This window comes from Corvus hawaiiensis, chromosome 11 (genome assembly GCF_020740725.1).
Source record: "Corvus hawaiiensis isolate bCorHaw1 chromosome 11, bCorHaw1.pri.cur, whole genome shotgun sequence".
Classification (NCBI taxonomy): domain Eukaryota; kingdom Metazoa; phylum Chordata; class Aves; order Passeriformes; family Corvidae; genus Corvus; species Corvus hawaiiensis.
The window spans coordinates 8265558-8291179 of record NC_063223.1 but is presented as its reverse complement, the minus strand read 5'-3'; the positions used below and the strand labels follow the sequence as shown (position 1 = coordinate 8291179).

General features: G+C 38.7%; 1 protein-coding gene across 2 annotated transcripts in view; it reads right to left on the bottom strand.

Annotated features, from left to right (window-relative positions):
• Positions 1–25622, bottom strand: part of SUCLG2 (succinate-CoA ligase GDP-forming subunit beta) — a 114076-nt gene that overhangs the window by 32167 nt on the left and 56287 nt on the right. For both annotated transcript variants that reach the window (XM_048315765.1, XM_048315766.1), the window contains 5 exons: positions 24721–24873; positions 23667–23756; positions 21129–21225; positions 17618–17779; positions 16052–16194 (listed from right to left, as the gene is read on the bottom strand). In XM_048315765.1, the coding sequence (XP_048171722.1) occupies positions 16052–16194; positions 17618–17779; positions 21129–21225; positions 23667–23756; positions 24721–24873 (645 nt within the window). The remainder of the gene's footprint in view (positions 1–16051; positions 16195–17617; positions 17780–21128; positions 21226–23666; positions 23757–24720; positions 24874–25622) is intronic.

Here is a 25622-nt window from a genome sequence, read left to right as displayed (position 1 = left end):
GATCAAAGTCTCACACTATAGCTCTTGCTGATAGGATTTTTTTTTTTTATGATATTCAATTCTCTTTGTTTTTAAAAATGTTTAGTTCCAGTTTTACTAAGATTAACTAATTATACTCCCTCCTTCATGTTTACACCTTTTATACACTTCAAAATGCTCAGCATGTCCCTCCTCCCAGGGAGTATAATTTCTTACCACTTCCCTATAACCCTTTCACCCCCTGCCTCCATTATTTTTGATGTTTTCTTTGATTTATTCAGACATGGAAGTTTGACAGAAGAACAAAATGAAGGCATTTATGCCAGGTCCAATTTATCAAAATCTACACAAGAATGATTTCAAAGGACAGTAAATAAAAGTTTTCCCTTTTCACATATTTACAAAATGCAATCAAAATTCACCAAATCCTTTAAAAAAATATTAACAAGATAAAAAGAGAGAACACTTTTACTGTAGCTCAGGATAGGAAAGGTACACTAGAGCTTTAAAAACTCTGGACTAGAGAATAGTAGCAAGATAAGAGAAGTTTGCTTGAAACTGTTATGATAAAAATGTGTATGAAGCATGCATGGAAAACTGGTATGTGTGATAGGGAAAAAAAAGGGAATAAAAATTAATAGGAGATGGTGTGGGAGCCTCTAAAGGCTTCATTGCTGTGAGCTTGAAGTGACAACATCTCTAATGGGTGCCAGAGATAGGAATGTCCTATGTGGATTTTCCCCCCATGAGTGACAATAATCATAAAGATAGAGCGTCTGCACCATCACATTCTATTTCATGTCATTTATTTGATTTAGGTTTTTTGATGTTGGTCTTTGGAGGAAATCAGTTTCTGTAATTTTGTCATTGATGCAGCAGGTGAAAAGTTGTGTCAGTGAAAAGTTAGTTTATGTACCATTTCGAAATCTGAAGGGTGGTTTGGGTAAAAAAACGACATAAACTGTACTGAAATGTGTATTCTATCTGTGGCTGCACTAATTGCCCTGACCCAGTGGACAATCAGTTCTTCACTGCATTGCACCCAACATATGGAGAAACATGCTCCCTTCACTCCACAGGCAGCCAGCAGCTGAGAAAGAACAATAACTCAAACATTTCCAGCTCCAGCAGAATTTGGACCCTTCAGACACAGTTCCAAGGGAAGGATTCTGTCTTCACATCCCACCTTATGCGAGAGAGGAATCCTGCCTTCAACAAGTTCTTTGCCTTGATCCTAAGTCTCAAGAAACAGATCATCCCCATCTCACCTATTCCTGACGGTTTTTCTAAGCTGAATGAAATCACTCCAGTTTTTCTCGAAAGCTGACACAGGTCCTCCTGTCTTCCTAGAATGATTTTCCAAGAAGTGCTGCTACAGAGCTGTTGTGACCATAGGAACCCTGTTGTGTTAGAATTAATCATAGAATGGGCTGGAAGGAACTTTAAAACTCTTCTCATTCCACCCCCTGCTATGGGCAGGGACACCTTCCACTATCCCAGGTTGCTCCAAGCCCCGTCCAGCCTGGCCATGGACACTTGGCTTCGGTGTGCACACAGTGAACACTGCTTCAGGCTCTGTACATGTGCATAACTGCATAGGTGCATTACCTAGGAAAAAAATCAGTTCAATTCACTCTGCACAGAAGAGAACTAAACAGGTATTAAGGATCCAGTATGATTTTAGCAGATTAATGCAAACCAGCTTTAACTAACACTCCAGTAGCAGGAGATTTATAAATAATAGAAATAGCTCACTGAGGAGAGAATCGGACTTTGACTGCTCATGGAAATAAAGCTTTTTCTCTCCCTATGGCAGTTTTGAAATTTCATCTCCAACTCTGAAAATAGAAATTTCAAAATTATTCTCAGCTAAATCCATAGAAGCACTGACCTTCTGTATCTGTAGTGTTCAAAGAAAAAGACACTTGCGCTTCTGATTGACAGATCCATTGAAAACACAGTCTCAGCAGCTCCAGCAGGAGTGTTGAGAAATGCAACCTGAGCATCTACAACTCATTCATTCTAACTTACTGAAGCAGTTTTTCCTCATCAGGAGAACTGCACAATTCAAGATTCGGCCCTACAGATAACAGCAATCAGGAAACCACTCTCATGTATGAAGAGATCTTAAGCACTGGAGTGACAAAATAAAGCACATCTTCCTATAAAATTCCAAATCAATAGGAAAGTACCTGCTTTCGATTAAAATCTTGAATTATCTTTTGTATTTACTACTTGGAGGATTCATAAGCAATTTAGGTAAAATATTAATACTGAAAAAGCCCCTTACACCTTAGAATAAACTCCAAGCTGCAAATTAGGCAAACCTCAACTCAGTGACTATGCAAGCGTGGTTGCAAAAGATAAACCTACTTTGTTAATTCAGGAGAAGAGCTTTCTGCCATACAAACTCTTCCTGGGAGAGACCTTACTTGGATCCTTCCAGCTTGAGATTCCACAACTGATTCCTAGAAGCCTTGATGTGCCAGCCCCCATGCAGACCATGCAGCACTAACACGAGTGAAAACCAAAGCACACAAATGTCACAGCCCTAGTCCTGTGCTCCTCAGAGCAGTCTTCAAACTAACCCAAATCAGGAAAATACATCCTAGTTTCCTTAAGAGCTAGGGATTAAGAAAGAAACTTGTGATAATACCTGCATCCATTTATTTTAAGTGAAAAGTACTCAAAAATACTTAGAGAATTGCCTTTAAACCTTTCCAGAACTGGAAAATATTGTTATAGCTTTAAGTGCTTTTGCCTCAAACACTTTCACACCCTCTGGTATCTAAAATGTTAGATAATGCCTCAGTGGGTTACCAAGTTAAACCCCCTCGTTCAGGGCTGAAAAGCTCTTGAATACATGAGCAAGATCAAAGCAGGTAAGCTCAATAAACTGTGTAGTCCCTGTTTAGGGAGTTGAGGAGCATCGCTTCCATAGCATGTTGGAAGTAATTTTCGCTGGTGACATGCTATGTTTTGTCTTAGTGAACATTTAACCTCTAGATCTGGACAGCACACATTTGGCACTGGCACATTTCTTTAGGGAACACCAGAGTGGTTACTTCAAGTGACAGTTTTCTAATTATTCTGTCAAGCATCAATCTGTGACGTTCCCAGTTCCTCAGCACCCTGATTGACAGGGCAATCAGCACTTTATTTAAAGCCTCTAGAGCTGTTCTGGCCTGACAAATGCTTTAAAAAAAACCCCAACCCAACCAACCCCTCCTCCCCAGTGGGAAACTGGAGTGGAATATTTGACTTCCAAAACAAATCCCCACTTTCTGCAAATACAATTCCCCAAAGTAACCAAAAAATTGCATTAGCATATAAAATGCACCTCTAGAGAAGGAAGAGCTGACCAAAGCAGTATTTACTTTTATATTACAATAATTCATTTGCAGCATTTTATTTTGGAGCAAATCAGCTGATGAAAGTACATCAAAAACAAAGAAGGAACTGAGACAGCACAATCATTTTCACTGAAGTTTTCCTTGCCTTCTCTTAAGAGAGGGAAAAGAGCCCCACCTTTGAAGCACTTTTAGCTTGATTCCAAGTTCCCCTGATTTCTGATAAACATCATCTTCCTCTGCTGAGGGTGGTATTGTGACTCTGGGGCCTTACAGCACCTCTGACTGCAAAAAGTGAGAAAATGAGGGACTTGGTGAGTGATAAACAATTATCCCTGTACCAAGTTCAGGGAAGAGTAAAAACTATTTAGTAGTCATGACCACGATTTCCTAAATAACATGAAAGTACTTCATGCTCTTTATCCACCGTGTAATTAAATTCAACACCAGGGCTGAGATTTTGACCAAGAAGTCGGCACTAGAATTACACAGGGTTTGATTTACATGCCAAGATGCTGCACCTGAGAATTCAATAGTGGAGTTGCTCTTCTTGGCTTGCTGGGACAATCTTGTGTTGGTATTGTTCAACTTCATGGAAAGGGAAGCTCTGTCACTGTACAGAACAGCAGCACCAATACCAGCAGGATACTAATCATAGTTTCTACTGAAAACAAACTTGTGCCAGATTTTCTCCTTTGGTTTGGAATGGTAAATTATGAATAATGGAAGTTTTGTGGCCAGCTTTTTATGATGAGCACTCTGGAGTGCTGTGTGGTAAAACACACTGAACTCAGCAAGACTAAAAAATAAATGAAATACCAAATCAGGTGTCAAACAAAGGGTGGAAAAGTGCAGCAGATTTTACCCCTAATGAGAGTGAGCTGCAGAAAATCTCTCTCTAGATGTAATTTTTCTTTTTTTTGAGGACATTAAATATGAAAACATATTCACACAAAAAAAATCCTTTTTTTTTCTTGGATTTGAGTCAAAACTCCCAATAGTTCTTGACAGAAGGGAACGACAGAGCTGTGCACTGATATTTCAAGTGGCAGAAGGAAGTTCTTTGATGGAAAGCCTCACACTGCAGTAGTCAGTAAGGTGGAAGCTGTTCCACTGGTCAGGGGCAAGGCTGAACCCATCTGCTTTTTTTATGGAAGTTCAACAGATGTTCAGCATTATTAAGAGAGTTAAAGGAATGTTGCTGATATGTAGACACCATCTTTGCTCTAATTGCTTTTATCTCTTCAGTTCAATTACTTCCACAATTTGTATGACTAAGTGAAAACAAAAATATATTTGAGACTCTCTCAAAGTAATACACACAAAAATCCCAGCACAATTGTGCAGAGCCCCACAGAAGTTTTGATTAAAGGCAAATCCTTCACAATTCAGAGAGCACATACTCAATCAATGGTTGAAGAGGAAAACCTCCAGGGAGCAGCAGGAACTAAACAATTCTGATAAGGTTTCTGTGACTTTTCAGCAAATAGTAATTTGCTCCTTTATATTTCTTCAATGAGAAGTCAAGCATTGCAGTCCCAAACCTTTAAATCAAATGATTTGCTGGGCATCAGGCATTCAACTTTCACCACCTACTATCAAATATTGACTCTGCACATTCATTCATTTCTACCCAATAATTGATTCTTCTTTTTTTGCCTCTTACAGGCCCCCAACAGTATTCTAGGAGGTTGACTTAATCAAGATTTAGTTAAGAAAAAAGAAATCCTCAGCATTTTCAAGTTTTAATCTTATCTAGATTAAAACTTGCACCCCATAAGCATGTATATAATCTATTTTCTTAATGAGATGTTTTTACTCTTTTCCCATGTTATCACTATTAATTCCAAATTTACCATTCACAAGTGCCATCCATAGCTTATACAAAGGTTTCTGCTTTAATCACAGGGCTGGCATCACTGTGTCACAGGACAGAGCTTTATGCACACTTTTGCTGAACAACCTTCTCAGCAGGGCCCTGTCTGAAGGTGCAGACTTAATTCCCTTTTCTGGTAAAGTGAATACTGACTTCTATGGTAAGCTCACCTGTCAGCCACCCAGAAATCCAATTTTATGGCACTGATAGCAGGATTGCTGTGTTTCCTGCACTGAGGCACTGCAGAGTTCTTGGGGGGAGGATGGCAGAGGATGGTGGGAGCCACAACAGCTCCAGCTCCTCTGCCCTGAGCAGTATTTTTGCAGCAAGAGGCTCCTTCTCCCCCACATTCCCAGGGAATGAACATCTGGTGCTCTGCAGCTCTTTGGTTACTCAGGCTTACCCTTAAATAATTAGAAATGGTTTCTAAAGTACAGCAACAGCCAGCACTGCATACAAAACAGGCTGTGGAAATGTGCACACAAGTTCTGTCAGAGCAGCAGTCAGGTATAGACCTGCAGATTTACTCACAGATACACCTTCATTGTAGCAAACTGCATGTAAAAATTAAAAAGAAAGTTATCTTTTTCCTCTACTTATTTGATGAGTAAAATACGTATGCAAATGAAAAAGAATAAGACAGCCATAGCAGAAGATTCAAGGTGAAAATGGTTTTGTAAAAGCAGTCAAATATCTTTTAAATTCATTTGGAATAGCTGCAGTAGTACAATACCTGCTCCATCCTGGCCAAACAGAACATTTACAGAACAGAAATTATATGACTATTTGCAACAAGTAAGGCTACTACCTTATTCTTAATCAACTCCTCTAATTGCTTTAAAAAAAAAAAATTAAAATGTTTGGTATTTTTCTGCTGAAAACACCTGAATAATTTTGGAAATTTCAGCAAAATCTATTTGGCCAGACATTATCCACCTGTCTTTCCATATACAGGCACTAATTGCCTTTTAGTTGGAATTTTCCAAGTAATTTGGCTCAAAATGGTTTAATCTTTTCCCATAAAAAATATTATGAAAAACTAAGTTTTTAGCTCTTTTCATTGAGTCAGTTCTCTTCCCCTGAAAAGTGTGGTTGTCCACCAACCCCAAGGAAAATCGACTGATTCCATTAAAAGGATCTCAGATTTCCAAATGAAATCCTTCAGGTAAAGTGACAGTTTCTGTTAACATTTAGGTTCTACCATTGCAACAAAAAAAAAAATAGCTTTGCATTTCCATTCTGCTTTACAGTAGAAATATAGGAAAATGCTTGGGAATTGGGACCCTGCTTTCCCTTGACAAGCAGAAGCTGTATAGGATCCCAGCCATGTAACCTGCGCCAAAAGGCAGCAGGAGCCCAGTCTGTACCTTCAAGCCCCATGGCTACCTGCTGCCTTCTCCCACATGCAGTCCCTTCCTTGGGCATCCACAACCACAGGTAACTCCCCTGCAATTCAATGGGTTTTCTGTCCACGTTTTAGAAAGGAATCCATACTGTCGTTTTAATAATGGAGAGGGAATGCATTCCTTAAATACAGATATTTAAGACTACCTTCCCCTCCAGTGCTTTTTAAAGGTACCCACATAGCAAGCAAGAGTTCAATTCTATTGAACAAAGGGGACAGAGAAGAAATATCCTTTTGAGTTGTCACAAAAGGAGTGGAAAAATAGGGCAGCAAAAATGTCCTGCTTTCTGTTCACCAGAGTTAAGCCAGAATCTGCTATGGTGTTTGGGACAGAAAAACAAACACATGTAGGTGTTTAATATAGAGAGAAAAGTTTACAAAACAAATGAACAAAACATCCATGGGAAAACTATTTCTCTCCCCAAAGGTATTAGGTAGAACCTTAACGAACATTGGAAAAGTTGATTAAGGGCAATACATTCAATTCAAGCCAAAGTCACTGAAAGATCAAGTGACTGACATGTGCTCACTGCACCTGACACAAACAGCACATTATGAGCTTTTCCTCCAGGTTTGGTGTGTGATCATAACCCTGTGATAACCACAAAATCCAATATACTCACAGAGACAGTCCCCAGGCTTTGCCCAGCTCTGACTGAAGTGGTTCTTCCTGCAGACCTCATCCTTTACACCCTCACGCTACTTTACACAGACTCTACACTCCACTATTCCCTACTCACAGTTGTTAACACAACTATTGGAGCCACTCAAATCCACTGAACCCCTGAGCAACTGAAGGGACTGTGGGAAGATGCCCACAGAATCTGTCGGGAATATTCCTGCACACACCCCAGGCTACAAACGTGAAAGAATTGGCCACTGGGAGATGGAAATGAAGTAACTTCTGTTTTCTGCACATTGCTATCAAAAGTAGGAGCACTAAAAGAAATAAACTGTTCACTTTTCACACCACTCTAAAGAAAACACCTGACTTTAGAGACTGCTGAGCATGCCAGTACAAAAAATATAACACTTTTGAGGAGCAGGACTATGTTTACCCTCCTGTAAGAGGATAGTTTTTTCTAAGATGAAACTAAACCTCTAGGAAAAAGACTAAGAGCTACTCATTTGTGGTAGATGTGGACTTAATTTGCCAACTACTTAAGCACATGACAAGCTTCAAAAGTGAAGAGACTCATTTATTTCAGCTTTATCCATCCACTCAGAATAATAGATAATAAAATATTAAAACTTGAAACAGGTTTGAATTCTTGTTGAATTTAAGCATGAATAAGAAGTTGTAAAATAATTCAGCCCTACCTGAAGCAAAACAGAGATTCAAGAGAAATAGCTTTTTTCCTCTCTCAATAAGCTGTATTTCAAACAATTTTTGTCTTTTCCAAAACTCCATCACCCTATGATACCCTTTTTTAAAAAAAAAAAATTATAGATGTATCTTTACTCTAAAAATCTTAGCCATATCTGGCCCTTCTGTCATTAAAAGATAATTTTATGATGGGAAAACGCTTGTTAATTTTGGCATGGTTTACCATTTTTTCTCCAAATTTAGTCTTATCAATAAGAAAAATATGAAGTCCTATCTACCTGTGCTCCATCCATCCACGGTGCTTCTGAAATGATAAGTAAAACCAGTTGTTATTTATTCCACTGTCACAAGAGTGTGCCTAACCTAGCGCAAATGGCTGAAAGCACCTACTCGAGATACACATTGCATCGTCTGGGCCAGTTCATCAGGAACAGATGGAGGCAAGGTGATTAAATTTCTTCATTTTGATTGAAAGAACAAACACTTTCCTAGACAGCCATAACGCCCACTTAAAAATAACGAGAATTAAAATGCGATTTTCTCTACAGGAGAGTTTAAGTAAGGACACCTACAACTTTTCTTTCAATATACTAGTTCCTACCTGTATTATCAGATTATTTGTCTTTCATTCTCCTGTATGTCTGCTAGATAGATGATCTAAAAGTAGATTCATAATAAATTACTCATCTCACCAAGATGAATTACCAAATTGAGTTTCCTAAAATATCTTCTCTTTTTATCCTCACTAATTGTGAAATGAGTCACATAAATTTTCAAAATTTAATCAATTTGGAAACCCCAGTAAAGGATTAAACACTTTTCTGCTGTATTTTACATGACATTTCCTTTTACTGGGCAATCCCAAGACATGCAGATATAACTGCACATTCTATTGCACACTCTGGACATGACATCAGGCCTTTGGCAGTCAGAGATGCTGGGAAGGTGTTCAGGATGGAGATTTACTGCCTGGATCCATTACATTCCATCTGAGGCCCTGGTTTGGAGCGAGATGGTGACACCAGGCTATGACATTACAAGAGACAGGTACTGCCCCATAACCCTTCCTGGGTACTTCTCAAACACTTCCCACCACAGGCTGAGCCATCCCAGCTCATCAGTGGAGACCTCAGAAAAGTCCATATTCTCCAATCCCAAGCACCAACAACCAAAGCCAATAACAAAATCCTGTCTCACTTTGATCACTGATCAAGCACACCTTCAAACAAGCAGGAAAACACAACAAGCCTTGACCAGAGAGCAGCTGTCTGAGGAGGGTGATGCCTTTTGTGTTCCAAGGAAATGGAAATGCCTGCTCATCTCTCCTTGTTTCAGAAGGGACAACACTACAGAGAGGATAATTAGCACACAAACATTTCCAATTCCATCCAAACCTAACAGCTCAGTTTGTGTTGTGGTTCTTCCATAAATTTGCCAGCATTTACCATCTATGAAAATATTTGTGTATTTTCTCTATTCTGCCACAAAGGAAGCAATTACAAAATCATTGCAAGTTTTCCTCTTGCTTAGGAATTTTATTTTCATATCCAGTTTTTAAGATTCATTATAGCCTACTATAAAATGCCAAAAGGCATTCAACTTGTCAGTGCCCATAAATAATGGCAGAATCATGTTAAAGTATATTTACATATCAATTACTTAGGACTCAACACTACACATGCTCTTGAAAAATATTTTACTTTTGGTTATAAATCAAGACAACTCAATTATGCATTTTAAATGCACAATTGTCCTCCCATTTTCATAAATATTGTCAATATGCTATCAGTCTCTAAAAGTGCCTCAGCGAAATGAAAGAATGACTTTTTACTATTTTAAGTGTTTTAAAAGACGAATAGTCATTTCATATTAATTCTGCAAAACTGCAAAGGCACATCAGAAAAAAATCCTTGTTAAAGTTCTATCAGTCTGTATTTTCTTACCAATGCAGAGCTAATACAAATGTGGGGAAACTCCTAAGTTACTCCTATAAACTCAAAACCTGCAGTACCTTTAAAAGAACAATGAGCTGCTCCATTGGCTAAAGGCAAAGTATTTGTACAAATTTCTGAGACAAAAAACCCAATATGCCTTTGTGAACTTTTCCCAGCTTTGCAAGATGTTTCTGCACTCTAATAGGTATTTCCTACCTCCACAAACTGTCCATTTATGAGAATAATCTTAAACATCCAAAGTCAAGACATTACTGCCCTTACAAAATTACTAATCACAGCTTTATGTTTAGAGCTGTTCTCTGAAACACAGAAAGGAATGTCCAGAGCATTCACTGGCTCCAAGGCAGGATCAACTCTCCCTGAAACATCCTGGATAATTGCTTGTTTAGCTAGTCTTTAAAACTTGTGGTGCTGGATAGCCTATAAATTCCTAAAATAAACTGCTGTAGGACTCAAGTACCATTTTTGGCTGGACAATTTTCAGAACAGCTACCCTATGCAGCCACATTTCTTTGCTGCTCTTAACCCTTACTGCTTCCTGCCTGCCTGAGGCAGACACTGACCTGCAACACCAGGCAGATTGCCCAGGTTAACTGAAGGCTCCTTCACCTTTCTGTGTCGGATTCCTCTTTCAACACTTGAATCATCTATATATTTGAAATCAGAGAAAATGTTGGTCTCTACCTACCTGTTTGCTTCCCCCCAAGACAGAAAGGCCCCTCTATGTGCTATTAGGAGTTAATACTAAGATGATGTAGCAAGATCCAGCTTCCAAAAACTATGTGGAATTTGTCAATGATTGATTAGACAACATCTTACAGAAATGTCAAAATTGCTATCAAAAAACAACAGGTTTATAGATTTTGATTTTGTTTTTAAAAATTTAATATTGCACTTCTACAAAACCAGTGCTGAGTACTAAACTGCCAGGAGGACAGGGCTGTGCAATAAGCAGTGATAACTGATATTTTTCATAACACTTAACTTCTTCACCAAACTATATAATTTTTGATCAATGTTTGTAGATGGTAGATGAGTATTATAACCCACAGTTAACACAAAGGGGTAAAAATAGCAGTCAGAGCCCTCACTTCCAAAAGTGTCCACTAAATTCAAGTGTCACTGTGTTGAGATACCCAGCTGGAGCTGTGAAGGGCCATGCAGAGTGTGAACACTGCACCAGCAGTTAACATTTGTGGAACAGTGCAGTACAGCACACAGATACTGTGCACTAGAGTAGCTCTTCAGCTACAGTGTTTAAGGGTACTCAAACCAGCACAGGATGCTTCACCCGCTTGTGTGAATCAGAGAAGCACACAAAGGATAAAGAATTTTCATGCTGTGTAAAGAAGAGCTGGGTAATGAAGTCTGTAAAGGGTGTGTGACGTGAATGAGAAGCCAAAAAGATTCCTAATGAGTCTGCAAGAACAGGACTCCTCTGCATTATCTGAAATGACATGAAATCTGACAACTCAAACAAATTCAGTGCTAACACTCTATTTTATGTTCACAACTGAATCTTATTTACATTTCCCTTTTTTCTCCAACATTACATGCACACTGATATAGGCTGCATGTGTGATAGGGAAGGTTATCTGCTCCTTCTGTCTTAGCAGTTTCCATTATTGTAACACTGAGAAATCCACTGTTGACAACTAAATGCAGACAAACTGTCCACAGCCAGCCTATGCTCTGGGCTGATGAAATTCACTATCACAGAAATCTAGCATTTGGAATTCTTATATTTTTTTCCCCCTAACACTGGGAGCAGGTCATTGTTTAAAGTTGCAGAGTAAGAGCAAACAGTCCAGACACACACAAATATAGTTACTACACTCCAAACTGCCTGAATGTTTGGAGATGTTTTGAATGGTCTGAACTGAACTAGCTCACTCAATTCCAAATTAATTCATCCAAAATAAAGACCAAATACATTATACATGGCAACTTTATTTTTATTTCTGAAATCTAAGAAAAGAATATCCCAAATCTTTCCTCTTATTATAATGTTATCCCTTCTGTTGCCACAGAACAGACTGCAAATGTTAAGAAAGCTAATACTAAAAATCCCTGAAGGCAAAGGATAAACCAGCGATAAAAATGTCTTGTATAATAAGGATGTATAAACTGTATTACTTTCACACCAAACACAATTGGAAAAGAAGGGAATTGCAAAGTTATGGTTTAATGGTATCCTCTTTCAGAATTCTGGTCTGAAACGTCTCTCAGGTGCCTAGAAAACAAAAGCCCCAAAACCTCTGCTTGACACACAACAGTGAGACACATCAGTGCCAATTATGTGGTGGGCACAGAGATACATCTGAACATAAACAGGCAAAGCAAAGTGACAGGAATAAGATTGTCTAGTCCATATAATTAAGACAATAATCTGAATTTGGACCAGATAATTGCTAAAGAAAAAAAATAAAGTCTTGTGTGTGTTTGATATTAATTATTCCCTGGATATGAGCTAAAAGATGTCAATAGGGAATATTTTTTCCAGAGAAACGTTTGTCTTTCTGTCAATAGTATTTTGCCTAAATAATAAGCTAACAGTTGTTAACATCAATTAATTTGGTGACTCTTTAGTCATATCATCAATGACAGGCTTCAAAAAAGGTTTTCAAAGGAACTTTAGTGGAAAAAGGAGAAAAAGAACAACAAACCATGTTGGCCTTCAACTGCCTGTGCTTCAGTGATACTTTCTAATAGGAGTCCACTGCCAAGATCAGGGCTAGAGTCTGATGATGGTAAAACCAACCTGCTTGCAGCTTAGTTGGCTTTTTTCTGAGTTTGTGAGGCCAGGTTCTGGTAGCAGGGGAATGAGAGGTGGCTTCTGTGAGGAGCTGCCAGGAGCTCCCCCATGTCCGATGGAGCCAATGCCATCAGCTCTGAAACAGAGCCTGAGCCCATCAGGGACAGCAGCAACACCTCTGGGATAACAGAGTTGTTAAGGGCACAAAAAACTGCAAAACAGCATCTGGAGAGAGGAGTGAGAATAGGAGAGGAACAGCCCTGCAGACACCAGGGTCAGTGAAGGAGGAGGGGCAGGAACTGCCCCAGATGCCAGAGCCAAGATTCCCCTGCAGCCCATGGAGATCCATGAGGGATGAGCAGATATTTTTTCAGCTTTAGCCTTTCCAAAAAACCTTGATGAATCCTACAGTCATCATATGGTAACCAGGTCTTCAGCATGAACAAAAACAAGCACCTGTGGAGCTTGGTAAGGATGTGAGAATACTCAGGGATGAGGACTTCGTGGAGATGCCTGAAGCAGGAATTCACACATGCAGGGGAGAGGCAGGCACCACCCAGAACCTCAGAAATACTTTAGGAAACAACCACTTTACTTCACTGTGGGACAAAGGGGGATAAATGGAGCTCCTGCAGTGTCTCCCAGCAGCTTGAACTCCTAGAACTGAGCCATCTTTCCTGGTAGTATCTAGAAAGAGGGAAGACTGTACATTTCCTGCCAGAGCAGATACACAGCACAAACTTATAGAAACAGGACAGGCAGGGAGAAGAAAAAGAAAGGAAGAAAAAAAGCAATTGGAATTTAGACAGTGAATAGAAAGCAATTCAGAACCATTGCAATGACCTGTCTAACCTAGGAAGTATTGGATATGGCAGACAGCAAACAAGACGAGCAGAGTATAAAAAGGGTCACCAGCTCCAGGGACAGCATTTCCATCCAAAACCCAGTGGGTAACCTTTTGCAACAAAAACCCTCACACATTTTTTTTTCCCCAAGAATTATAGACACTGACAACTGACAGATTAAACCAGCAGCAAACCAGCCCAGATCTTCACTTTTCCCGAAAACAACATCCCCAGCTTCACTAAATCAAACCATGGCATACATTGTTTTGTTTATTTTGTTTGTTGGGGGAGGGGGGTGTTGTGTGGTTTTTTGGTTTGTTTAGTTTCCTTTGTTTCTTGGGTTTGTGGTTTTTTTTTTTTGCTTTAATACAAATAGACATTTTAAAGACAACTAAAGAGAGAGAAAGAGATCTGTTTCAAAGTGCAGTTGAACATCTCCTTCTGGAAGATTTCTTCTCCTGCAATGTCCTTAACTCTGCCAGCACAACTAGAAGATAGTGCTTCTCCACATTACATCCCTGAAGGCATTTTTTTTTTTGTTTACTTCTTAGTCTCTAGATATTTAGACATTTTCAAGCATTAATTGAATCTCAAGTTCCCAAGAACAAACTTTTATCTTCTCGAAAAAGGTGGGAATCAAGTTAAAGGCCACAGGGCAATGACTGACCAGATACAACCTGTAAATACTGCATTAGCCACAAAGACTCTTGGGACTGAAGCCCCTCCATTAGTTAAGAAAAGAGAGGATTCATTCAATTATCCCACTGTATATTAGTGAGCTAATGGACATGGGGTATCAGGAGAGGAAATAACAGACGTTTGCTATATTTTCTGAAAAGAATGAAATAAAATATGAAATTTTTTGCCTTCTGCATCTTCAGCCAGTCAGTGCCAGGAATGGCACAGCTACAGCATAAATGCCTAATCCAGGTCATTTCCATGCTCCCTTTTGCTTTCTCTCAGTAGCAGAGCTTCACTAGCCCTGGTAGTATGCAGCTAGAATTAAGCACTAACATAAAAGCAGAATGTATAATAGAAGGATACATTTACAAGTCAAATATTGGGCACACAGATGTTCTGTAGCTGAGAGCTACTAGAATGCCTCTTTGTTTTAAAATTGTTTAAACTCAGTAAGCTTCATCACTAAAATTAATACCTGCTGTTTGTGCTTCAGCAGACAGTAGAAACTACTTGGCACAGTGATAATCACCAGCTAAGTTGTGTATCTGAGACTTTACTGCACCTGCTTCTCTACGACTAACACAAGTTTCAGAACTAAATTACATCTCAGGCAAACCCAGATCATCACAAGAAGCACGCACTGCAGAGCAACTCAAACAACCAAAACAACAGACACTTGAGACGTCAAGGTACCAGGTGCTTAAAAAATATGCAGGGAGAGTTACAGCTGCAAAGAACTCACAATATGAAGCTGTACTGTGTTTATTTTGTACTGTAAATTTTCTCCCTAATTTTGCCTTGAAATTTTGCTGCAAACAATATCCACCTCTATTTGAAAAGTCCCAACATTTTGTCACTTACTGCTGCACAGAGCATACAATTACAGCAGTGTAATTGTCACAGGAAGGTGGCATTTAGAAGCTAGCATCACATCACAATGAACATGAGGAAAATGACTGGAATCACAGAAAAAGTGAGATAAAGCAGATGAAGCCAGATCCACAAAAAGAGGCAATATGTTGAAATCAGCTGCAATGCTTTGGTGCAGGAGATGGGAAAGATGATCAAAGCCCTCCGACAGATTTCCATTAGTAAAAATATCAACAGCAACCAAGTCCTGGCTACACACAAAAGCGTAACTGCACGTTGGCAGGATGGGCAGCTGGCACTGCTCCAAAGCCCACGCCTGATCAATATTCTCTCAGCAGATACTCCAGTTCTGTCTGCAGAGGGGACCAATGACCTCAACACACATCTCTAGAAATAACTTCTACTCAGTACACACAGACTGATGTCTTCTCCTCTTGTTCGAAAAAGAAAAGAGCAACTGCAGCTCCATCTGCAAAAGGAAGTGTCAGAATGTTCCAGGCTGTGATTCCAGCCTGGGAATGTTAATTAAATACAGACTATCCTGCAGTGCAGAGTCAGATATTTTAGAAACCTTGAGCTTAAAAGAGTACAAATCAGCCCTTAGAATTAGCTATTTGCTTAATTTTCCCATTTTTCTCCTCAGTCTACTGTGGCACTACACTATTAGGAATGATATTTTAAGCATCTAAATCTCACAAATTCCACTTTAGGAGCAAAGTGCTCCGAGTTCAACACTGCAATGCCCAGCATTAGCACACCTGCACTTCTGTGTTGAACTGCCTTGAGAAAGTTCCCACTCACAACTCACCAGCAAACCTGAGTGCAGATCAAGAACTGAAAAGGCTGTCCAGTGGTTCATACTGAAATAATTTTCCTCCCAGATCACCCCTTTAGTAACTCACCCTCAGTGTTCTCACCGTGATCTGGGTTTTTCGGTGCACTGTTCATGATCCTACTCAGCTCTATTGCTGCATGGGGAAGCTCCCAATCCAAACCCAACATTTTTACCTTTGGATCAGCAGTCAGCAGCTTGAATGCTTGATAGACTTGTGCTTCTTTCACGCCTCCACCGAGATCCAAGAAGTTGGCTGGCTTTCCACCATTCAGGGATATTATATCACACGTTGCCATTGCAAGTCCAGCTCCATTGACTGTAATTGTAAACATCAATTGCTTGTATTTCACATAGACATGATTAGTGAAAAGGCTTAAAATGTATCAGCACAACCCCAGAACACGGCTCAAAATGTTACACAGCTATTTCTAAATAGGCCAGTAGCTATTCAAGGATATCCAATGCAACAAATAATTCAAATTCTGGTGCAAACATACCAACATTTAAGTTTCTTTAGGGCTTAGATGTGCACCTTCTTTTAAGCATGCATGAGCATGGGAATGGTAATTCTGGAAGTAAAAAAACTTCTGATTTTATTAAAAATAAAGACACATAAAAACTTCTGGGAATAGTGATGTGAAGGACAAATTGACTCTTTAAGCTCCTCTCCCATCAGTCTGATAGCAGTGGATGCTTTGTATTACTGCATCACAGATAACTCAGTTTTGGGGACAGCAGACCTCAGATGTTCCTGAAACTGCCTTTTATTTTAGATTTGCACTAGTCTAGAAGCATTTCCATGGGTAAGAACATCTTTTAAACTGGGAAAAGTAGATGAGAATTATGCGTCCTCTTTAAGCTGCTCCTGTTGTTCCTGCTGGACAATGACTCCTATGTCACCAGGAAATCAGAGCACTAAAAAAATAGCACAATATTGGCAATTATTGTTTGGGTTTTGGGGTCTTTTGGTTGTTTTTTTTAAAATTAAGATTAAAGTCTCACTCTCACTTACTGAATCAATTGCAACACGTTATCAGAATCTTCTAGATTTGTGTTTGGAGTACACATCTGAGCCAATATAAATGCTGGGCATTTTCTCATCAAGTCGAAAAAAAAGCCTAATTTAGTTAGATTAATAAATGCTGTATTAGCTAAAAGAATTTGAACAAAATGAAGATTATTTAGAGCATAGCTGACTTTTCCACTTATCTCTTCTAAACAGCAGAGTAATTTCTGTTGTACAGAAACTTCAGGAAAATAAAAAACCTGCCATTTCCAAGCAGATTCTTTAGCAGCTTTCCTTAAAGGGAAATGGAGTTTAATATTCAGTTGTAACTGGGAATGTCACATTTATACACACATACTTTTCAAGTGTCTTTTAAGTAACACACTCATTTTTTTTAATTACTGATTAGATTTTGATGACTTTTCTTGTTTTAATTTCTGGAAAGACCAATTACATCAGGTTAAAAACTCAGAAATTGAAACCCCTTAGCCTGCCTTCCCTCTGACACCACTCCTGCCCTGCCTGTGTGCTGTGGCCATCAGCACAGTTTCCACACAATTTTAGTTTCATTCCTGCAAGAACTTGTGGAAGGACAGACAAAACAGCAGAAATACTCAGCAAAACAGACTGAAATACTGTCAAGGGTGGCCTGAATGTCAGATGTAAACAAAGTCTATAGACTGAACAAGTATAAATTTGTCTTCAAATGTCTTTTGGATGTATTTGTTCTTACCAAAGCAAGCAATGTTTCCATCCAGTCCTATATATTTTAAGTCATATTTGGCAGCTTCATTCTCTATGGGCTCATTTTCAGACTTGTCATCCATGGCAAATATTTCTTTTTGCCTAAATTCTGCGTTGTCATCAAAGTTTATCTTGGCATCGAAGCAAACAACTGGAGGAGAAAATAAAACAACATCCAGGCATTTAGAGTCTACAGTCAGTCAGGGTTTCTGAAATATTACAGCTACTCCAGCAGTGAGGGGGAGGTTGCTTTGGGAGTGATGCTGCCTCCAACACAGGAGCAGCTGAAGTTCTAGCATTGATTCCAGCAGGAAAGGGCAGGTTTTCCATAAATCCTCTATTGAGAAAAGGCACGGCAAGATCTCCACACCACACAGGAAAATCTTCTGTGTTTGCTTCAAACAAAGTTCCTGTACAGTATGAGGGCAGTTTTTATGATTTGGACAGGTGGGCTGCAGTGGTGCCACAGGAGAGTTTACCTTCCAAATTTGGAACAGACAGAACAGGTAGCACCAACCCAAAGCCATGCGTGGTAACACGTGGTCATTCAGAGCTGAGCAACACAAAATGCTCTCCCCTTAGCCACATGTTGAATTTCTGATGTTATTAACTGAACACACATTATTTCATTAAAGAGCTCAAAAAACCTGAAGCCAACATATGTTAAAAATTACCAAAAGATTACTTTTAAATAAAGAAAATTAAGAAAGTAAATACAAATCTTCTCATCAATAACGATCTGCTGTGGTTGTAAAAACAAATTTAAAAGTAGCTAAATCTGACTACATTAAATAAAAGATACAAAGGACTGGCTAGCAGCCACAATACTCACATTAACACACCAGTAACAGAAATGCCTGTGGAGTGTTATTTGCCTATTTTCTGACTCATTATTTCTATGGGTTTGCATAGGCAAATGCCTCATTAAAATGTTCTAAGTAAATGTAAGACTATATACTTATCATATTACTATGCAAGTAATTTTCCTTGTATTATATTCAGATTATAATTACTGACTTAAGCATAATTGATTTCTCAAGGCAAACCAATCAGATCTAAGTGCCTTTAAATGCTGTGTCCATAAAAATCTAATAGTTTTTCTATCTGCTGGGGTTTTTTATTCACATTGCCATTGGAACACATACATGGTACATGTGCACGTGTTCATGAGCACTGCACACATCTGGACATCAGTGACAATTAAGAGGACAATTTTAGTCTTTGATATAGATACACAATTAAAATAAAACACATAATCTTGTTTGGTGGAGAAGTAACTCGTTTTAATATACAGTTTCTTAACTTAGGAAAAAATAGCTAAGGAGACAGCAAACAAAACATTAACACAAGTAGGAGAGTCTCAGATGTATATCTTGATTTGCATTGGGTTTTCTTGTTTTGGTTTTTTGATGTTGATGGGGGTTTTTTAATTTTTGACTTGTAACTGATAACAGATTAAATTAAAACAGTATCAAATTTCACTTCAGTGACTGCAGTTTCAGAAAATTGTTTGTGAGTGAGTATAATAAATCTCTTGGAAGAGTCCAGATCTTACCTGGTCAACCATTATGTGGGAACGTGCCAAAAGCAGAAATATCTGCAGTTCCTAATACACTTCTAATGCACTAGAGCTGCTTTAATTACTTTTTCAGCAATGAAATAAGACCATTTTTCTTCTTCAAGCTTTCAGGTGCTTAAATTGCTAAACCAACTCAAAGCTAGAGTACAACTGCAGTTTCAGAGCTCTGTTTACCCTACATACAAACATCCTCAATGTCACATTAATAGAAACTCATTTCTACAGAACACTCATCTTTAACAAAGGCTGTGCTGTACAAAGTAGCAGCAAAAACATGTATTAATATTTATTAAACCATTTTCACTATCAAAAGCACATTGTTACATGCATGATAGATTATACAAATGGATTCTTCTTTTAAACAAATATGGAAGAATGCTCCAACACTTATATTCATGAAGTACTTCTGTTGTTTTTGTTAGCGGTGTAGGATTTTTGTCATCTGCCAATTCAACAGTTTACACTGAGAGCAAACAAAACAAAAACAAACAAACAACAAAAAAAGGAAAGTTCCAGGCTTCTGACCCACTAAGATTAACAAGGCATTTGCTAGGATATTAAACAAGGAAATACATACAACCTAATGGAAATCCACACAAGTGAAAACCACAAAACACAGCAAGAAATAAATCCATCTTATCCATTACTTTGACAAGAATAATGGGCTTTATAAAGAGACTTATATTTTATCATTAGGAAGAGCTGCATTAAGCTATTCAAATGTTCTTCCATTTTTTTTGTCTTTATTCTTCCTTAAGACATTTCAGATGGAGAAACTGCTAGCAAAATGAAATAAGCACAGGAAGACTCCTGTGCATTTCTGCGAGCAAGATGGCTTTCACAGCTTGAAACCCACTCTGTTTCTGCTCCTCAGCTTCCTGGATGCAAAACACATGGGGAAAAACCTCAGAGAAAACAGCATAAAAACTCCTACCATCCCTCAAATTAAGCCCTTCTCACTAAATATGCACAGCCATTCCAGAAGAGCTAACTTGGTAACTTATCCAAATCTTTATTTCCACAGTGCCACCTCACAGTACATCAGCAAGGATGCAAAGCGGGTACCACCACGGTTCTTTCCAGTCTTTAAGGACCACATTTGTTACTTACTGTCCTCTCCCTCACTTGCCTCTACTTGCACACCCAATTTCCCCTCTTGGTACCCACCAATAAGCCTTCAGCACTTCAGTGAAATGAAACAATAAGGAGGTAACTGTGATCCCCATGGACCAGCCCTACTCTATTTCAATATCCCACAGGCATCTTTAGATCCTCCCCTCTTCACCTTTGTCAGAGTTACTTGGACAAAAATGACAAATAGAAGGAAAGGTTTCAGTCGGAAAACCAAATATTATAATGAGGTGAAAGCTGATTCAGCTCCTTATTTTTACCCTACACCTCCTCAGCCCTGTAGTCATGGCGCAGGTAGATCAATGGCTCTTCTTCTTCCCAAAGGATGTAGCCAAGTGTTCCAACTGAAATTTGTCCTGTGCTCTAGCAGGCTGCAGAGTCATGCACCTTAAAATTTAAATTACCCATCTGAATGCAAACATAAAAGAACAAGTTTCTTTCCACACAATCTCAGTAATTCTAGCAGCGTTAACACACATACAAAACCAAACCCAAAAAACCCCATCAAAAAAAATCAAGAAAACCCCAACTTTATACAGAGCAGAAGAGCAGAAAATGTTGCTGTCTCTCACCAAGCAGAACATGTAGAAGCCAATACTTCCCGTATTTGGATGAAACAACAAAAGGTATTGAAAGATAAAATCTGCCATGGGAATATTTACGAACGTCACTTAAATTACATTACAAAATGAAATTAATACAAAGCTGCTGCTACATGCTTCTATGCAATTTAATTTATAGCTTGCATAAATAAAGAATTATAATGCATTCGTTTCCTTCAATTTCTTACCTTGCCCTTCTGGAGTTTCACCAAAGGGATTGACTTCAACCTGAGTGGCATCAATTTTCAAGAAAAGATTATACAGCTTCTTAATTTGATCTGCTGCCTAAATGTGATCAAATGATTTACAGTTACCACACAGAAAAATAGAAGTTCATGTTTTCAAGGCAAAGGTAAACCATTATCGATTATTTTTAATATATTACATTGCACACCGGTCCTAGATAATTACTGCTTTTATTTCTGTTTTCTTAACCATACTCATGTAGTCTCTTACATTGCTATAATGCAGCATTATGGTACTTTGTAACATTTAGTAAATGTGCATTTAAATACTGCATAAACTGGAGATTTTCTACAAAATAGACAGTGCAACTACTATGACAAGTTTGATTTGGGAAGTGACTGTTAGGCACCAACACAATGAAGTATTCCCCGGTACGCCGAGATCTGAGCTGCCTTCACGTTCATCAGTCTAAAGGCAGAAACCACAAAGTAGTTTGTGCACTCTGGTGACTTTAGGAAAAATATCTATTTCTCCTTCCTACATCAGTATGAAATGTTTTCTTGAAGAACTGATGCCCGAAGCATGCTTATTTACTCATTACAAGATACTCTTGCTTGTTCCCCATTACTCCTCATCCTCTATCTCCATGCCCCATTCCGTGGCCAAAAGTATCACCACTGACTACTAATTTCCAAGTCTTTTAATCTTTTAACATTCTTCCACTAATAGAATTACTTAAAAACAGCAACATGAACACGTGTAAAAAAAATCCCTTTGGTTCATTACACACTGTGAACCTAATAGCTGAAATAAGTTTGCAGATGAAGTGCACTAATAAAGAACCACTCAATTTTTTTCCTCTCATTACTGATCAGCTAACTGAAGTACACAACCCAAAAATATTTGGGACCTCTCCTGATAAGTAAAATGAATTAGACAAAAGAAAGCATAAGTCATGATATGCTTAGGTTAGTTATGCTTAAAGGTTAGTCATGCAAAAGAAAACATCACAACTGGAAAGACTCAACCCCAATCCCAGTTTTGCCCAGAGAGGCAGTGGAGTCCCCATCCCTGGAAGTGTTCAAGGCTAGGCTGGATGAGGCTTTGAGTGACCTGATCTAGTGGAAGGAGCCCCTGCCCATGGCAGGGTAGTTGAAATTGGATGGTCTTTAAGATCCCTTCCAACCTAAACTGCTCTGTGATTCTGTGATAAGATTCCTTAAAGAGCTATAGCTGGGAAGCAGCACACAGATTGCTTAGGAAGCCTTCCCTGCCCAAGAGCTATCAATTGAAGCATTCTCAGTGGGTTTGACTTAAAAGAATTATCAGTTGTAAATGTGCAGCAGCTTCCTTGGCACAAACACTCAGGTTGACAAACAACCCCAAGAGCACAGGGGTGAGGCTCTCAGCAGTGATACTGGGGAGGGAGCCCCACCATGAACCCAGCATTGACTCTGGGCCACCTGAAAAGCTGCTGTTGCCACAGTCCTCCGCTGCAACTGCACCAGAACACCAGAATCACTTCATTTTTATTAAGGGCTGCTCCATCTTTCAGCACCTGTCTGAATCAGGCAGCTTAATGTCAACATTTCTCTTCAAGGTCTACAAGTACTGAGCGTCTTCAAGGCAAAGCAGAAAATCCCATCCTAGAACTAGAGAACATATAAGTAAATAGCAGGATTTGTCCGGATAAAAACTATGTCCTCATGCTTCAGTAAATTCCTTTTAGTTGACAGCACGAGAAAAGAAATGCATTCCTGCAGCATTATTTAAATGTGTTGTTTAAAAGTCCATACATATATTGCTGTTAATTTTCAAGTGCCAGAACTCTTCAAGGGTTGAAAGGTTATACATAATCATTCCTCCTCATTAGCTATACAGCTAAATCTTCAAATGTGTGTTAATCAACTTAATCATTATGCATTTGTTAATTGTATGTTAGGATAGAAAATAATTAAAACTGCTGAATAAAAAATAAAGGAGTTCTACAAAAATGACAGTTTGATACTACAGAAAAAAAACAGGCCAAAGTAGCTTAAATGAGCTCTCCTCTCTTCTCTGCAAAATGATTCATAAAAGCAAATACATATATTCAAAATATATATATGTGTGTAGAAAGAAATACTGAAAAGACAACAAGCTGGCAGCCCTTTGTTTTTGAGTTAAAGATTAAAAATTTTTAAAGGGTTTCAATCACAAATCCAGACACACTTTTATTTCTGCCTGTATTAAAAGCCAATTTTCAAAACCAGCTCTACCCATACCATTCACAGAGCTCCAATGGAATTCCAATGAAAGCAAAGGAATCCCACATGGTGGAACAGCATGTTGCCATCGACTGCTTCAAAGACTAGGGACTGTCACTTTAAAACAATTAGGCTAAAGCCCAATGACAATTACATAGGTGCAATTTAGTATTTAGAATGTCAAAGTCATTCTGATGTAATGACAGTTGGCCTTTCCTGCCTGCTGGAAAATATTGAACATAGAGCTGGGCTAAAAAGTCTTCAGCCTAAATCAAGGGAGTAGAGCCAAGTTACCTGCTGCTGCAAAGGTCCTTGGAATCCCAAATTTTTTGCCATCTGCAACGCCTGATGATCCTTTATGCCTTCAAAAATATCTATTTCCTCCTGCAACAGTAACATGCATAAATATAACTGAATATTCAATCTGAATGGAGGTTTATAACTTCAAAAGGAAAACATTTAGTATACATGTGCAAATTAGTAATTAAAGCCTGGCTGTTTGCCAAGGCTCCCCCAGACTGAGGCTATAGCAGCTGCCTATAGGGGATGTTATAATTACCACACTGACTGTGAAACAGTCCTTCCAAAAAATATATAATTCTTCAGAGCTGCACGCTGACAAGACAATGTGACACCAGTTTTCACTTTTAATTACTGTACAGATGGCATTGACGAATATTTAGTCTAGTTAATTTTTATGACATATTTTGGAATATTTTCAAGGCAATGAGTGTCACTGCCCAGTAACACTGTGAAGTTTATATAATTTTAAAATGCACGTTAAATATTTTTACAACTTTTTGAATAATTATACTTGATTGTATCAATTATTTTCTCAGCTGAATAGCTTGTCTACTCATTATCTTGCCACAGTAACATAAAAAATACTTCAGTGTAGTCATCGTTAAGAAAGTAATTACAACAGTTGTATTTCAGATGGAAAAGTCTTGCAGGTACAAAAAAATAATTAACAACTGTGTAAATTAGAGAAAAACGGACACAGAAACAATAAGTATATTGGCACCAACCCACTTGTGAAAAAACTGTGTACCTTCCTGAAAGTGAAACTCACTCATAAAACATTTCAGATACGAAGTTTAACATATCACATAACAGCTAGATTTAAGATCTTTTTCTAAGTGAAAAATTCTAATAAAATCAGATGTTAAATATGCTTCATTTACTAGATGACAGGTCTGACCCTGTATTTGATGAAACACTATTTTTATGGTTCTTCCTGTCTCCTTTCTACATGGAAGAAAGAAAAAAGGGAGAAGAAAGGGGGGAAAAAATATTCTTTTGAACAACTGACAAGGAAAATTTTCATTGTAAACCACTATTTCAATACCTTAAAGATAAGTTCTGGGCTAGTTACTGCAACTTCTTCTATGTCCACACCACCCTGAGGACTGCCAACCATGACAGGTCCATTGCAGGCTCTGTCCATCAGAATTGCAAAGTATGTTTCCCTGGAAATATCCAGTGCTTCTGCAACCATCACCTAAAAATGAATAGAGGGAAGAAAAGAAAACATCAGTGGTTCTGACTGGTCCTTCTACTTTGCCTTAAATGCAGCAGTTTGATACTTGCTATCCTGCAAAGAAACATTTGTTTCACTGCTTTTACTACAGTCCTACAATCCCGTGATGTTTTTCCCAAGAAATCTTCTCTCTCTAAGCAAGAGACTCCTCTAATGCTGCTCTTCTCACTGGGGCACGCAGCCAGCAATGTAAACCTGGACCACCTCATCGTTGGGGATTTTCCAACAGCTGCTGCTGCATCCGTATTACCTTTTCATCCCAACAAGCACTTTAATGTGCCCCCAGAAAGACGTGAGTCACAAAGGACGCGGTTTGCAGATCACACAGATACAAGGACGGGCACGTTGGCTTTCAGATGCATCTCACCAGCAGTGCTGTTCCTCACCAGTAAACCTCAGGCTTAAATTCCCTCCCTTATTCTGACCAAAGGCCACCCAGCCCTTGTAATCTCTGCACTAAATTCCTGCCCCGCCCAAGTATTTCCTAAGAAAATGGGTTTACTGATAATTCTGCCATCCAGCATTTTACTTTCAGTTTAGAGAGTCAAACAGGTGTGTGTCCTTCAGATGCTGGCACAATCTAGAAACATAGATATCTATTTTTCCACAGAGGTACTACTTTCTAGTTATTACTCTAAGCTACAGAGCCATTTGGTACCAGTATCTGACAGACACCACAGCACAAAACAGAAAGGAGATTCAAATCCCAC